The sequence below is a fragment of the Lepidochelys olivacea genome, assembly GCF_965140295.1.
Source record: "Lepidochelys olivacea isolate rLepOli2 genome assembly, chromosome: 6".
NCBI lineage: Eukaryota > Metazoa > Chordata > Testudines > Cheloniidae > Lepidochelys > Lepidochelys olivacea.
Genome location: NC_140416.1, coordinates 46,273,680 through 46,289,334, shown reverse-complemented (window position 1 = coordinate 46,289,334; position 15,655 = coordinate 46,273,680). Strand labels below are relative to the sequence as shown.

Here is a 15,655-nt window from a genome sequence, read left to right as displayed (position 1 = left end):
GTCCGTTTCCATCTCGGCGCGCTCTCTAGAAATTAGGTGAATCTCTTAACCTCCAGATTATTTCTGGGGAAGAGTGGTCTCTGGTTTTACACCTAAAATTTGAAAGGTCTCTGTTTTGTCCCAACAAGGAATCTTTGAAATCTTCATGTGATGGAGAAATTTGTGCATGTCCAGCTCTACTTGCAAGAGAGTTAAGTGCACTAATAGTTTTCAATTAACACTATGAGATCAGCGGACCACTGGTGGTCCATGGGCTAGGGATTTTGAATCACTGTTCTCTACCATTGTTCCAGGCTGATGATGCCCTTTTCATAACTCTAATTTATGTTACCTTGTAATAAGATGGTATGTGTAAGATTTCCTTTGCAAACTCCATGATTCACTAAATTTGATCATCCCTTTCAGTATCTTCTGTGACTAAGACAATTCACCATAATCCTAGTAATCTTTGTCCTAATAATCACTATCTAGGCTGCAAAATTGTACTACCAACGGTCTTTTATTTAAAATCCATAATTCCAGAAGAACCAGGGTAGCACTACTGCAAGGAAGTAGTTTTATTTCAAGCATTTTGTGCCTATTTCAAAAGAAGAAACTTCAAATACTTTTAAAAAATTTGTGGTTTTTCTGTCTAAAGAAGAACTGGTCTTAGGCTGTGAGAGCCCAAGAGAGGTGAACACTAAAATTTCAATAAAATTAAAATCTGTTTAGAATTAAGCAAGTCTTTTTTTCCTCCCCTCTTACTCGTAAAAGGATTTTGCAGTGGTCAACAAAGACCACCTTTAATTTTGTTTAAAAAGAAATTACTTTGTTCCTGAGCTCATACTATCTCTCGTTAGTATCCTTACCATCTCCTATCAGTAATCATAGTGAATCTTACCCCCCCAAAAGAGGTCATAATGCTATTTCTTCAAATTTGCACAAAAAAGTACTCAAGATAATCCTTGTTTCTTCTGATATTAGCCATCACCTTGCATTGTACCTAACTGCAGGTTTTGGTTCCTAAGTAGCATAACTTGGGGGTACATTTTAGTCTCTGTACCTTAGACAGGTTCTGCTCGCGATGAAAGTTGCCTACAGAACTAATTTGTTTTATTTTTAGCTTCAAAACTGCACAAAATACTGTGTAGGACAAAGGGAAGTTCTGGACCTGCTTCTGAAGACCGCATATTGGAAGGGCATTGTCCTGCAATGCTTACGTGATTAGTTGCTTTGAAGATATTGTGGAAGAGATGCATGATCAGACCATTCAGCATTGATGGTCCAATTTAGGCCTTGGATGTGAACCTCTAAGGCTTAGCCTACACTAAGTTTTTTGCTGGTATAGCTTTACGGGCATAACTCTCTTAGTGTAACCACAGCTTATACTGACCTAAAAATGCATTTGCCTGTATTACTTATATTGGTTCCCCAAGCAAAATAAACTATACAGGCAAAAGCACTTTTATGATGGGATGTCTACAATGGGATTTTTGCCAGTTTAGAAATGTTGCAAAAATCACTCCCCTAACCAACATTGCTACATTGGCAAAAGTTTCCACTGTAAGCCTGGCCGAAAGCTTTAAAAGCTACAACTGGGTAGAGAACTGAGGCATGACTTCTGGCCTTTATCAAATCTGCTAGCTGTCTTTACTCCCCATTTCACTGTAGCAGGAGCAACACTGCTTCAGTCAGAATTATACCTATATTGGTAACATTTTTCCTTTCAGTCTAAAAGGGTTTCTTATGCTTACTGCAGGGGGGGAAATGATAGGCATGTATACATATTTTGTGGGAAATTGAAAAAATACTGTGTTGTGCCATGAAGAGTGATATGCCTCTAGGGTAAATTCTGGTTTAAGTAGGCAAGGTTCCCAAAATGAACATGTGTACATGGTGCAAAATCAGTATCCATATTATGGCTGGTATCTGAACAGATCCTGTGCTCCCTGCATAGATTGTTCCTGCCCCCTGCATGTTGTTCAGGGTCCATTGTTGGACTAGGAACAACAACAATGCAGTCCACATCCTCTGACTTTGAAGAACCACCCTCTAATGTCCTTCCTTTTGGGACAGTATATGGCTTTTCCACAAAAGTTTTATTCTGGCAGTGGGAACAGTGTGTGGTGGATGCCTTCACTCCCTATCTCTGCCAGATACTTGCTTTCTGACAGACCTATGCACAGCACCTGGCCAGAACCTGGCCCAAAGTATGGAATGTCTGTGGTTACATATCACATGTAAAAAAATATCCCAGATACCCATATGAGGGGCGAAAATGTGCTTGGTGGGGAGGCACTAAGCTATTGAATTTATTGTGGCCAGCTAATCAACAAAGAAGGATTATAACTCCATGAGTGGTAATTTGGAATGGCTATGTTAGCTTGTTTTCTGGGAAACACTTCCATACAGCATGCAGAGCTATTTCCCCCTACTATAAATTAGCTTGTTAGCATACAACCAAAGTCCTAAAAATCTCTCTAGCATGGTGACACTTATAATCATAAATGAAATAGTTTAGTAATATAACCTGACTTTACAAATAACTCACATTAATTAATGGGGATAAAGCATCTAATGCTTTGGGTTGTCTCTAATATTACAAGAAAGAAATGAAGTAGTCTAGTATTTACTTTCTTTATGCATCACATGCACATGTCTGCCACTCTAAACTCTGCCCACAACTCTGGCAAGCAGTCTGAGAACATATCCAATCAATGATCAACCCACAGCAGTTTCCTAGGTAACCAACACACAGCTGTTGAAATGCACTGCTAACAGGAGAAGGGGGAAGAAAAGAAAGGGAATTGCTGCATGTTTTTTTCACTATTTTTTTTATACTCCAAAACCATTTAAAATGTAGAAATCTATTAAAAATATAATACTGTAATAGGACCAGTTTGGCTGACATTGGCTGCTCTGTGTCATAGGGACATCCCAGTTAAGGGATAAGATCATTCTTTGCTCCCTAGGCAAACATTGCTGTGAGTAATAGGACTGTATCTTCTTGGTATGGAGGTGGGGCAGCTATGGAGGAAATCTTCTGGCCCAATGATCAGGCTAGTATAGTGGGAGGTCCATGTGGAAACCACATCCATGTATCCCCAGCTGAAGGACTGCCTCTCATTGGGTGGGAAGTGGGCCAAAAAATTCTCAGTCCACATATCGTCACAATGAATACCTTCATTTCTTTCAGCCTGTATGCTAGTGACATCATACTGTCATTTGTCTTTATACTGCAGCATACCAGGGGTATCTGTCTTGAGCAGTAAAATCTCCCCTTTACTAAATATGAGCTAAATTAATCTAAGTTTGTACCACATCTATCCTGTATTATGAGGATCTCATTCTTGGTGCAACTCTATGGGCTTCAATGGACTAGGCATAAATTTGTCATGTTGTTTTATTCCATACAGGCTATTACACTTCCCTTATCACCATACTATCTGAGAGCCTTCCAGAAGTGCATTAGAAGACATGAATAACATCTGTCGTGGTTTTTTTTGTTTTGTTTTTTTTTCTTTCTCTCATGTCCTTCCCAAGGTGAAGAATGTGTGCAGTGTTATGGTTTGGTAGGTTTCTATTGTTTATATGTATATGCTTCTGAGTACTTGTATTAGAGAAAGAACAATCAATGAAGTACACCTTGCACTAGAAGGTGAGGATTTAGATGATTCTTTGTTCTTGTGGAAGTTTGCTCCACAGACTGGGACCAACCCCCAAGAAAGCTCTGCAACCTGCACAGAGGAGCTTTTACTCTTGTGGTGGACATTTCTAATGTGCCTGAAGAATGGAGTTGTCGACCACTGTCCTTATCCTGGAGCTTCAGACAACCTTTTAACTTTCCTCTGTCTACCAACATAATTTCTGTATTGCTGAGATTCCGCTTGAACCAGCTGCTGTTCATCCATGAGCTGATCACCTCTGAGCAAAGGGCTATCTTGGTTATGGTAGTGTATTCTTAAGTGGTGAAGGATAAGTAGGACTGTGTGTCATCTGGATATTGCTCACTCTTGACTCCATGTCATTTTAGTGGTTCTCCTAGTGCCTGTGTAACACCTACAGACCCCGGTCATTGGCAGGCAGGATTGAACTTGGGATTTCTGGAGCTTAGTGCATGAGCTAAAAGCCATATGGCTGTTAGCTAAGGCTGTAGAGCAGACTCATTACTCTAAGTGGTCTCGATGGGACAGAACATCACACCCAGAAGGTGTGTGGGTTTCAACCGGAATATAGTTAAGTAGGATTGGTGAGAACTGATCCTTGTGGGATTCTACAACTGAAGGGTCTAGTTTCCTATCCCATCTCTTCCCTTCCCTTTGACTCATCCTTCCAGGAAGGATTTGAATCATTTTAGCATGTTGACTGGACTCCTGCAACACCTCTTAGGTGGACAGCGGTATCTCATGATTGGTAGTGTTTAATGCTTCAGAGAGGTACATGAGGATGAGAATGGATGTCTGCCTTCCATCCATTGACTGAATGGGTTAATCCATCAGTGCCACTAAATCTATTTCTGCCCCAAATTCTGGCCTGAATCCAGAACAATTGTTTGTTGTGCAACTACTTATAGGTTTTTTGTATCCCTTTCATTCATATACGGAAGGGAGAGGAAGCTGTGTTTTTTGGGGCCTCCAATTTGTGGTGACTGCTTCCTTCTCTCTTTGTGGATTGTTATTTTGTTGATGCTGGCTAATAGGGTAGGCTGGATTGTGAACAGGGATATATGTAAGGGGAGGATGGGTGCCACAGAACTTCAGGGCTGATGTATCCACCCAGGAAATTGAGTTCACCTTGTCCATAACGTGTTTGGACTCTGGGATGGGAGACTAGTAAGTCTAAATGTTTCCCCTAGGAATTCAGTATTCCTTGTGAATACACTATTGGAAGGCACAAAAATGAAAACAATAGACTGCTGGTTCGCACATACTGGAGTAGTTAAACAATGTAATCTGTTTTACTGCATCTTGCATTTCCTCCCATCTGCTTTGGATATGTTGATAGAACCGCGATATCATGCTGTAGAAAACAGTTTCCTGCAGCAGCAGCATCTGGCTCCTTAATAGACTCAACTAACAGTATTGAGAGCACCGAAATTTTCTTTTTTGTCCTGTTTTCTGATCTTTATTCTCTCAAATTGGCTTCTGAAACAGGCTCGTAACATGTTGTAAATGGGATCTATGGATAGATTTCACATGAAGTCTCGCTACCTTTTGATATAATTAGTGTTTTCTGTGATGTTCAGTACAATTTCCAAAAGGAATCTGCTCATTGGTATCTAGGCCATTTTATAGGTGGGTCACTTCAAAGTTGTTCTTTGGGGAAGTCTTCAAGGTCACAGCAGGTCATCAACTACATAAGCTAACAAGTACACCTGGGGGCAAATGCATAATACATATACATCACACATCCCTTACAATAGTGTCTTGTTCAGATGGTACACACCTGTAGCTTATTACCAATACACTTGAATATTGTGTAGCTACTTCAAATCCAGCCTAATAGCTTTGGGCAGTTTATTTTGTAGGCTAAGCTCACAGCTTTTCCTCTGTGAAAGGGGAATGCATCTTCCTCAAGGCTTTTCCTCCCTACCTCCATCCCCAGACCATGCAGCTAACTTTTTGGGCCATGGTTGAGCCTGACGTGTATTACTTGCATCCTCCTCTCTCTCACAGGAACCAGTGGTGAATCCCACTGAAAAGTGAATATAGGCCTCTTCAGTGAGGCCTTCTTCACACTGTTGGTTCCGGTTTCAGAGGCAGGTAAAAGGACCGTTGGGATGAGGGTGTTACATATAGCTTTGGTAAGATCTATGAGTTGTCTGGTGAACCACCAACTCATGTTGACATGGGAGGAGACAAATGCCAGGCCCCAACAAAACAATTTGTTGGGAACTATAGAGCCATGGAGTTTTTCTCCTCTGTCACCGTTCCACAGGAAGGGGACAATCTGGCCATCTGTTTATATGAAACTTTTCATATCTCTTTATGGCCAACTTTTCATACATATCTTGTGAACTGGTCTACCGGTATACAGAATCTATTGCATTCCTTTTTCTGTTTTTAAAAGTGTATTGCATTTCAAAATGCAGAGGCAGCTGTGTATAGGTTTACTTGTTTAGCTTTTAGGATAGTTTGAATTTGAAAAGCTTTTTTTTAAATCAAAGATTAATCCACCTAGTAAGTGCTCCCAGGAATTGGAGTTTCTGCATTAGTGCTGACAGTGCTTGGTCAAAGTTTAGCCCTTGACTATTTTTAATATGGTACAGAAATAAAACCTGACTAAAGAGTGTTTTCTCAAGTCTAAGTACAATAAATGATCACAAATATCAAGAACAATCTTTCCTAAAAAGGAAACATAATCTAGTGGTCAACTTGCAGGACTCTGGGCTGTATGAAGCAACCTTAGTGAACATTGAGGACTTGGTGATCTCAAGTTATATAGAAACTCTTGTATTGAATTTGTGTGACTGATTATCAAATCACTGTAATCTGGTGGTAGTTTTAGGGACAACTTTAGGGAAACCTGAGGGATTTTCCCAAACCAAACTGTAGTGACTGGAAATCGCCCAAAAGTGTTTCATGTCCAAGATATTTGTCTTATTTGGAATTGGGAACTACCCGAATGTATTCTGGGGATAACAACCATGCTGAATATCTCAAAATGTCATCTTGATAATCGTTCCATGACATGATTTTCGGTAGGTTATGCTGGTTGGCTGTGGATGATCTCAATGGCCCTTGTATCCAGAAGCAAATGACCTAGCCCTCTGGAGCAGAGCGCATTTTAAAAAAAAAAATCTCATTGCTTAGAAAACAGCTACCATTGTTCTGCACGAGGCTGGAGAATAGGCTGCCCATTCTCTAGATCATTAAAATTTTGTTTTATTTTAGAGAGCTCCTAGGAAGTTATGTAGTTTCCAAGAGTTGTGAATATTTTGGAGAAAAAAAATTAACTACATACAGATATTTTTGTTCTTTCTGAAAATAAATATGGCAACAGATAAAAACTTACCCCATACCTCTCCACAAAGATGACTCTCCTAACTTCTTAATTACATATTTTGGTAGTTTTTGAATATTTTATGACTTGCATTCAGTTCGAAAGAAACTAACTGGTGGAGGCACTAGGGATTGCTGCAGTTCTTCTGCAGGTGTGGCTAGTTGATACTTTTGCAGGATCCCTGACTTAGAACGTTGAGCTATGAGGTTTCCTTTTGGATCACATGTGATTTCAGATCCCAAAATGGTGATAGATTCCAAGGCCAGAAGGGATCATTTTGATTCTCTAGTCTCATGTCCTGTATAACACAGGCCAGAGATCTTGCAGAAAATGATTGCTGTCAGATCTTTTCAGAAAAACATCTTATCTTGATTAAAAATTGTCAGTGATGTAGAATCAGTCACAACCCTTGCTAAATTATTCCAATGGTAAATTAACCTCTGTTAAAAATGTATGCTTTATTTCCAGTTTGAATTTGTCAAGCTTCAACTTCTAGCCACTGGATCATGGTATACATTTCTCTGCTAGATTGAAGAACTTATTACTAAATATTTGTTCCCCACGTAGGTACTTATAGATGTAATTAAATCATCCCTTGACCATCTTTGTTAGACTCAAAGAGCTCAATCTATTTGGCTTATCACTGTAAGGCATGTTTTTTAATCCCTTAATCATTCTCGTGGCACTCTTTTGGACACAGTATTCAAACAGCAGTCACACCAGTCCCAAACACTGAGATAAAATGATCTCTCTGCTCCTACTCAAGATTCCCCTGTTTACGCATGCAAGGATGGCATTAGCACTTTTGGCCAGTGTCACACTAGGAGCTCGTGTTCAGCTGATCATCCACCACAATCCCTGTCATAAATATAAAGGGAAGGGTAACCACCTTTCTGTATATGGTGCTATAAAATCCCTCCTGGCCAGAGGCAAAACCCTTCCACCTGTAAAGGGTTAAGAAGCTAAGGTAACCTCGCTGGCAACTGACCCAAAATGACCAATGAGGGGACAAGATACTTTCAAATTGGGAAGGGGGGGAAAACAAAGGGTTAGTCTATCTGTGATGACGCTTTTGCCGGGAACAGATCAGGAATGCAGCCTTACAACTCCTGTTAGTAAGTAATCTAGCTACAAATGCGTTAGATTTCCTTTTGTTTAATGGCTGGTAAAATAAGCTGTGCTGGATGGAATGTATATTCCTGTTTTTGTGTCTTTTTGTAACTTCAGGTTTTGCCTAGAGGGATTCTCTATGTTTTGAATCTGATTACCCTGTAAGGTATTGACCATCCTGATTTTACAGAGGTGATACTTTTACCTTTTCTTTAATTAAAATTCTTCTTTTAAGAACCTGATTGATTTTTTTTTATTGTTCTTAAGATCCAAGGGTTGGGTCTGTGTTCACCTGTAAAAATTGGTGAGGATTTTTATCAAGCCTTCCCCAGGAAAAGGAGTATAGGGCCTGGGGGGATATTTTGGGGGAAGAAGTCTCCAAGTGGGTTCTTTCCCTATTCTTTGTTTAACATGCTTGGTGGTGGCAGCATGCAGTTTAAAGACAAGGCAAAGTTTGTACCTTGGGGAAGTTTTTAACCTAAGCTGGTAAAAATAAACTTAGGGGGTCTTTCATATAGGTCCCCACATCTGTACCCTAGAGTTCAGAGTGGGGACGGAACCTTGACAATCCCCAAAAGTTTTTGAATCACTGCTTCCCAGGATGGAGTCCCACATCCTGTAAGTATGGCCTATGTTCTTTGTTCCTAGGTGTATACATTTACATTTAGCCATATGAAAATGCATATTTGCTTGAGCCCAACTTACCAAGTGATCCAGATCCCTCCTATGTCAGTGACCCATTCTCTTTATTTGTACCACTCCCTCAATTTTTGTGTAATCTGCAAACTTTTAGTGATGATTTTGTTTTCTTCCAGGTCATAGATGATAGTGTTAAATAGTCAAGAATTGATCCCTCCAGGGCCCCACTAGAAACACACCCACTTGATTCTCCATTTACAATTATATTTGAAGAGCTATAATTTAGCCAGTTTTTAATCCATTTAATGTGTGCCATATTAATTTTATATTCAATTTTTAAATCAAAATGTTGTGTGGTACCAAGTCAAATGCTTTACAGAAGTTTAACTATATTGCATCAACACTATTACTTTGATCAAACTCGTAATCTCATAAAGGCTGATATAAACCCATGTTGATTGGCATTAATTATTACCACCCTCCTTTCTGTCTTTCTTTCATGAGCCACTCTATTATCTTGCCCAGGATCGATGACAGGCCTATAATTACCTTGGTCATCCCATTTACACTTTTTAAATATTGACGCAACATTAGCTTCCCCCCCCCCCCAGTCTTTTAGAACTTCTGCAGTGCCCCAAGACTTTTTGAACATCAACGTTAATGGTCCAGCAAATTTCTAAGCCAGCTCTTTAAGAACCCTGGAGTGCAAGATATCCAGACCTGCTGATTTTTTTTTTTAAATGTCTGACTTTAGGAGCTGCTGTATAGTATCCCCCTGAGATACTAGTGGAATGGAGAAAGTGGTATCCTAAGATATGACTCTTTCACTTTTTTCCCAAATAGAGAACAGAAATATTTATTGAACACTTATCCTTTCTGCATTATTGTTGGTGATTCTACTATTTCCATCTAGTAATGGACCAATACCATTGTTAGGATGTTCCTGATATACTTTTTAAAAGCTCCTTTTTATTGATAGGTTTTGCTGTACATCTTCAGAGAACAACTACACATTATTTTGTATATGTGATGCTAAATTTAAACCTTTACTTAAACTTTTATCAACATTAAACCAATGTTAATATGATAATAGGGTCTGGAAAAGTGGAAGGGGGATTTATTTGAAAAAAGAGTTTGTGGTCTTGGAGATTAGGTTGATGCTGTCATTCCCATCTGTAGGGTTTATATATTTTTTCAAAGAAGTGTCTCCCAAGCTGTAACATGGCTGACTTCTTTTTCAAATGGCTTTTTGGCAGGTATATTGCTATACTTCATCCCTTTTGAGGCCTTTTGTATTCCAACAGTGTTACCCCTGTACAGGTGTAAAGGGAGTACAAATTCCACACCGACGTTTTCTTTTGTGATTTGCTTGGCAATGATGGATGAGAGCGCACACATCTCTTCCTGTGCCCCCATTTTCTTACTGCTAGTTATGAATTATTCAAATGGTTTTGATTGTGGTCCCAAAGTCCAAAATTACTATTTTGCATGCATGTTATTTACTTACTTATTTACTTACTAAAAAGGGGTTTGATATTTTTAGTCCAATCTAGGGGGAAAATCAGATTGGTTGGTTGTCAGGAGCTTCCAGGTGGTGATGTGGACAGCTTTGTCAAGTAACTTGCAACATCTGATCTGATCTTTCTGAGTAAGGAGAATTTGTTGTTAGTGATGCACTCGAAGAAAAATTACTGCTAATTTTGTACTCTGGTGTGTGTGTGTGTGTGTGTGTGTGTGTGTGTGTGTGTGATGTGGAATATCTATATTTTTATCATTTGCAAAATTAACATTTTTCTCACCTGAAGCACTTGAGACCATACTTTGAGGTACTTCCAGTGGTTTGTATTAATATAAAACAGAGAAAATAATATCTGGTTTCAAATTACAAATAAAAAGGGCACTAGATTATTTTTCCTTCTAGAAGTATAGAAGTATTATTAAAAGTTTTGTATCTTCCATCTTTATGCAGAAACTCGAACGGATAGAACAAAGAAATTGTTTAGACACTACACAGTTGGATCATATGACAGCTTTGATGCTTTAAGGTAAGATGTCTTCCTTTTAGCTAGTAATATTCGGATTACAGAACTTTAGTTTTTTTAAGCATAAAACAATCTCTTTACATCTTTTGTAAATATAGGATTATATTAACATATTATTCAGGTAGGAATTGGGTCTTCAAAACTCAGCCAGAGCAACTGAATCTACTTTAGTGCTGCAGCCTCTCTAAAGAGGGAGAATTTAAGGCCCTATTCTGTAAGGGGCCAAGTGTTCCCAACTGCCATGGAAATCGGTAGGAGTTCAAGACACCCAGTGCTTTGCAGAATTGAGCCTTTGATGATGATCTTTGCAGTGTAAATAGAACACTATCTGGTTGCAGGACCACAAACCCTGGTAAGAGGGCCATGCAATAGGTTCTCATATTTAGTTGTTTTAAGGGGTGATTCTCCATCTGAAGCAACATTGAGTAGAAATCAATTTAACTGTAAATTGTGGGATTCTTTTTCTTGCTGTTTCTGCTAAGTATCTGTTTTTGTTTTTTAAACAGGGTTTCCCCTCCCCCACACACCATGAGCATGACCAACTTCTGGCAGGGAGGGTGATCTTGCAGCACAGAAACTCAATCTTCTCTTTTACCATAGCACTGGGATAATAATGGTGGCATATTGAAAATGTTTATTTTTTCCCTGGTGTGAAGGCTCTCCACTCTCCTGTCCTGACTATCTAATTAGGATTAGTTTTTTCAAGAAATATGCACTGCCTAAACCAGTGTATTGATAAATTCTGAAATGCTGTAATTTAATGAAGACACAATTTCATGCAAGTATTTTAAAAATATTTGCTAGCAACATAAGATGACACACAACTTTCTTAGCATCCTTGTCCTGAAGATTAGTGGATAATTTTGCAATTCCTAATAAAGCTAGTTAAGTGACTGGTGGTGAGGTTTTTTTTTGTTTTTGTTTTAAGACTTCCATCCACCAAGATCCTATCCTACTCTCCCCTCAGCAGGCATGTGCTGCTGAAAAGGCAGTGGGACTAGTGGTATTCCACTGCACATGAGAACACAGAATAATGTTTTGGTGACATCATTGGTGGACATGCAACTATGCGGATTGACCTCTTTTACCTCACCCTGCATGTTGCTGCTGCAGTCTACTGTAGCCAGTGTGTGGCAGGTCACAGAACAGCACCCTTGATACTCTGATTTAGCTGGAGAGGAACATATTTTGGACCTTCACATAGCTTCTTTGTGATCAGGCCCATTAGTGGGGCTTTTTACAGGAACCAGGACTGCACCTTCATGGTTGCAAAGATGCACAGGATAAAGTATACTAGGTAGACTGTTGCAGTGGGGGAGGGTTAGGTTGGATATTAGGAAAAACTTTTTCACTAGGAGGGTGGTGAAACACTGGAATGCGTTACCTAGGGAGGTGGTAGAATCTCCTTCCTTAGAAGTTTTTAAGGTCAGGCTTGACAAAGCCCTGGCTGGGATGATTTTAATTGGGGATTGGTCCTGCTTTGAGCAGGGGGTTGGACTAGATAACCTCCTGAGGTCCCTTCCAACCCTGATATTCTATGATTCTATAGACTTCCATAGTCTGTACGCTGTGAACTACATAAAACTACAACTCCCTTGATGTAGTATGAGATACTAAATATTTAGTTAAGTGCCCAATAATAACAGATTTGTTTAAAGAGTGTGGTCCTTTATTACTCTGTAAATCTCTAGTGATGGGGCTATTTCATCTATAAGGAATGGAGCTGTTCTGGTAAAACGAGGAGCTATAGCCACCCCACCCTGGTCTACAAGCATGTTTTCTCAGAGTTCCTAAATGCTTATGTTTTGTCAAAGGAAATATTCTATAGAACTAAGTTTTTGACAAACCAAGTTTGTCATTAAATAATGAGCCACATTCTTTGTTGGCATAACTGCGCTGACTTCAGTCGAGTTCTGCCAACAGAAAATCTGGTCCTATTTGTTGAAAATAAGTAGTAGTACAACACTTCTGTGGGTGAGCAGAGCTTAATTTGAGGAAGAAGTGGAGGAAAAGTTTCCATTGCTCAATTGGTTTAATAAATATGGTGAGAGAATTGAAGGAAAGGGCATCATGTTACCCTCCATTAGGAATTAAATATTAGAGCATTTCTCATGTAGATCACTTCACTGGCTTCACAATGAGGTATGTTAAGAGGAGAAGGGAGACAACAAAGTTTTCCTGGGCTCTTCCAGGCTAGCTCAAGTATGGAAGAAAAATAATGATGCTTAGGTTTTTTTCTCCTCCAGTTACTAGGTTACCAAACTGGACCCAGTAGGTGTAGTAACGACTACCAGGTTGTAAAAATGGAGCTTGAGCTAATAGGAAAAAAAAGTTGTGGGAACTATAATAAGCTTTATCAACAGACATTGAAGAATCCACTTAACCTATATGAAATAAACACACTTTCTCTAAAAAAAACTAAAAATGCATTATGTAGAAACACTGTGCCATTAGTTTATTTAAAATGAATTAGCTTGAAGAATGTGTGTTAGTTTCTTGCATACAGGTGAAATTAGTTTTTGTGTATATTATGGAACAATTCCATCAAGAAAGGCAAAACTGTTTCTTTAGCCCATGCACTTAGCGGAGGAATACCCCATTACTTTTTCTGTTCTGCAAAATGGAGTAGATATAGGGTCTGGTTTAAATAGGTCCTCAGTAGACCTAATTTCCTTGAATCTGCAACACTAAGCACAACTAGATGCTTAAGCAGCTGACTGGTTGCAAATTCAGTACATCTAAACCAGGGGTGGGCAAACTTTTTGGCCTGAGGGCCACATCGGGGAATAGAAATTGTATGGTGGGCCATAAATGTTCACAAAATTGGGGTTGGGATGTGGGAAATGGTGAGGGCTCTGGTTGTGGGGGCAGGCTCTGGGGTAGGATTGGGGATGAGGAGTTTGAGGTGCAGGAGGGTGCTCTGGGCTGGGACTGAGGGGTTCGGAGGGGGATCAGGGCTGGGGAAGGGGTACAGGTTCTGTGGTGGGGCTGGGATTGAGGGGTTTGGCGAGCTAGAGTGGGTTCAGGGCTGTGGCAGTGGGTTGGGGCATGGGGAGAGGCTCAGGGATGCAGGCTCCAAGCGGCGCTTTTCTCCAGCGGTGCTTTTCTCCAGCGGTTCTCGGAAGCAGTGGCATGTCCCTTCTCCAGTATGGAGGTGCGGCCAGGCAGCTCTGCACGCTGCCCCATCCACAGGCACTGCCCTTGCAGCTCCCATTGGCGCGCATAGAATATCAGGGTTAGAAAGGACCTTAGGAGGTCATCCAGTCCAACCACCTGCTCAAAAGCAGGACCAATCCCCAATTAAATCATCCCAGCCAGGGCTTTGTCAAGCCTGACCTTAAAAACTTCTAAGGAAGGAGATTCCACCACCTCCCTAGGCAACGCATTCCAGTGTTTCACCACCCTCCTAGTGAAAAAGTTTTTCCTAATATCCAACCTAAACCTCCCCCACTGCAACTTGAGATCATTACTCCTTGTCCTGTCCTCTTCTACCACTGAGAATAGTCTAGAACCATCCTCTCTGGAACCACCTCTCAGGTAGTTGAAAGTAGCTATCAAATCCCTCCTCATTCTTCTCTTCTGCAGAGTAAACAATCCCAGTTCCCTCAGCCTCTCCTCATAAGTCATGTGTTCCAGACCCCTAATCATTTTTGTTGCCCTTCACTGGACTCTTTCCAATTTATCCACATCCTTCTTGTAGTGTGGTGCCCTAAAACTGGACACAGTACTCCAGATGAGGCCTCACTAATGTTGAATAGAGGGGGACGATCACGTCCCTCGATCTGCTCGCTATGCCCTTACTTATACATTCCAAAATGCCATTGGCCTTCTTGGCAACAAGGGCACACTGCTGACTCATATCCAGCTTCTTGTCCACTGTAACCCCTAGGTCCTTTTCCGCAGAACTGCTGCCGAGCCATTCGGTCCCTAGTCTGTAGCTGTGCATTGGGTTCTTCCATCCTAAGTTGAGGACCCTGCACTTATCATTATTGAACCTCATCAGATTTCTTTTGGCCCAATCCTCCAATTTGTCTAGGTCCCTCTGTATCCTATCCCTGCCCTCCAGCGTATCTACCACTCCTCCCAGTTTAGTATCATCCGCAAATTTGCTGAGAGTGCAATCCACACCATCCTCCAGATCATTTATGAAGATATTGAACAAAACCGGCCCCAGGACCGACCCCTGGGGCACTCCACTTGACACCGGCTGCCAACTAGACATGGAGCCATTGATCACTACCCGTTGAGCCCGACAATCTAGCCAACTTTCTCCCCACCTTCTAGTGCATTCATCCAGCCCATACTTCTTTAACTTGCTGACAAGAATACTGTGGGAGACCATGTCAAAAGCTTTGCTAAAGTCAAGAAACAATACATCCACTGCTTTCCCTTCATCCACAGAACCAGTAATCTCATCATAGAAGGCGATTAGATTAGTCAGGCATGACCTTCCCTTGGTGAATCCATGCTGACTGTTCCTGATCACTTTCCTCTCCTCTAAGTGCTTCAGGATTGATTCTTTGAGGACCTGCTCCATGATTATTCCGGGGACTGAAGTGAGGCTGACTGACTGGCCTGTAGTTCCCAGGATCCTCCTTCTTCCCTTTTTAAAAGATTGGTACTACATTAGCCTTTTTCCAGTCATCCGGGACTTCCCCCGTTCGCCACGAGTTTTCAAAGATAATGGCCAATGGCTCTGCAATCACAGCCGCCAGATCCTTTAGCACTCTCGGATGCAACTCGTCCGGCCCCATGGACTTGTGCACGTCCAGCTTTTCTAAATAGTCCCTAACCACCTCTTTCTCCACAGAGGGCTGGCCATCTATTCCCCATGTTGTGATGCCCAGCGCAGCAGTCTGGGAGCTGACCTTGTTAGTGAAGAC

General features: G+C 40.8%; 1 protein-coding gene across 1 annotated transcript in view; it reads left to right on the top strand.

The window, feature by feature from the left end:
• SHANK2 (SH3 and multiple ankyrin repeat domains 2) overlaps window positions 1-15,655 on the top strand; it is a 618,929-nt gene that overhangs the window by 375,360 nt on the left and 227,914 nt on the right. The window contains exon 17 of the mRNA XM_084631101.1: window positions 10,700-10,775. Coding sequence (XP_084487227.1) covers window positions 10,700-10,775 — 76 coding nt within the window. The remainder of the gene's footprint in view (window positions 1-10,699; window positions 10,776-15,655) is intronic.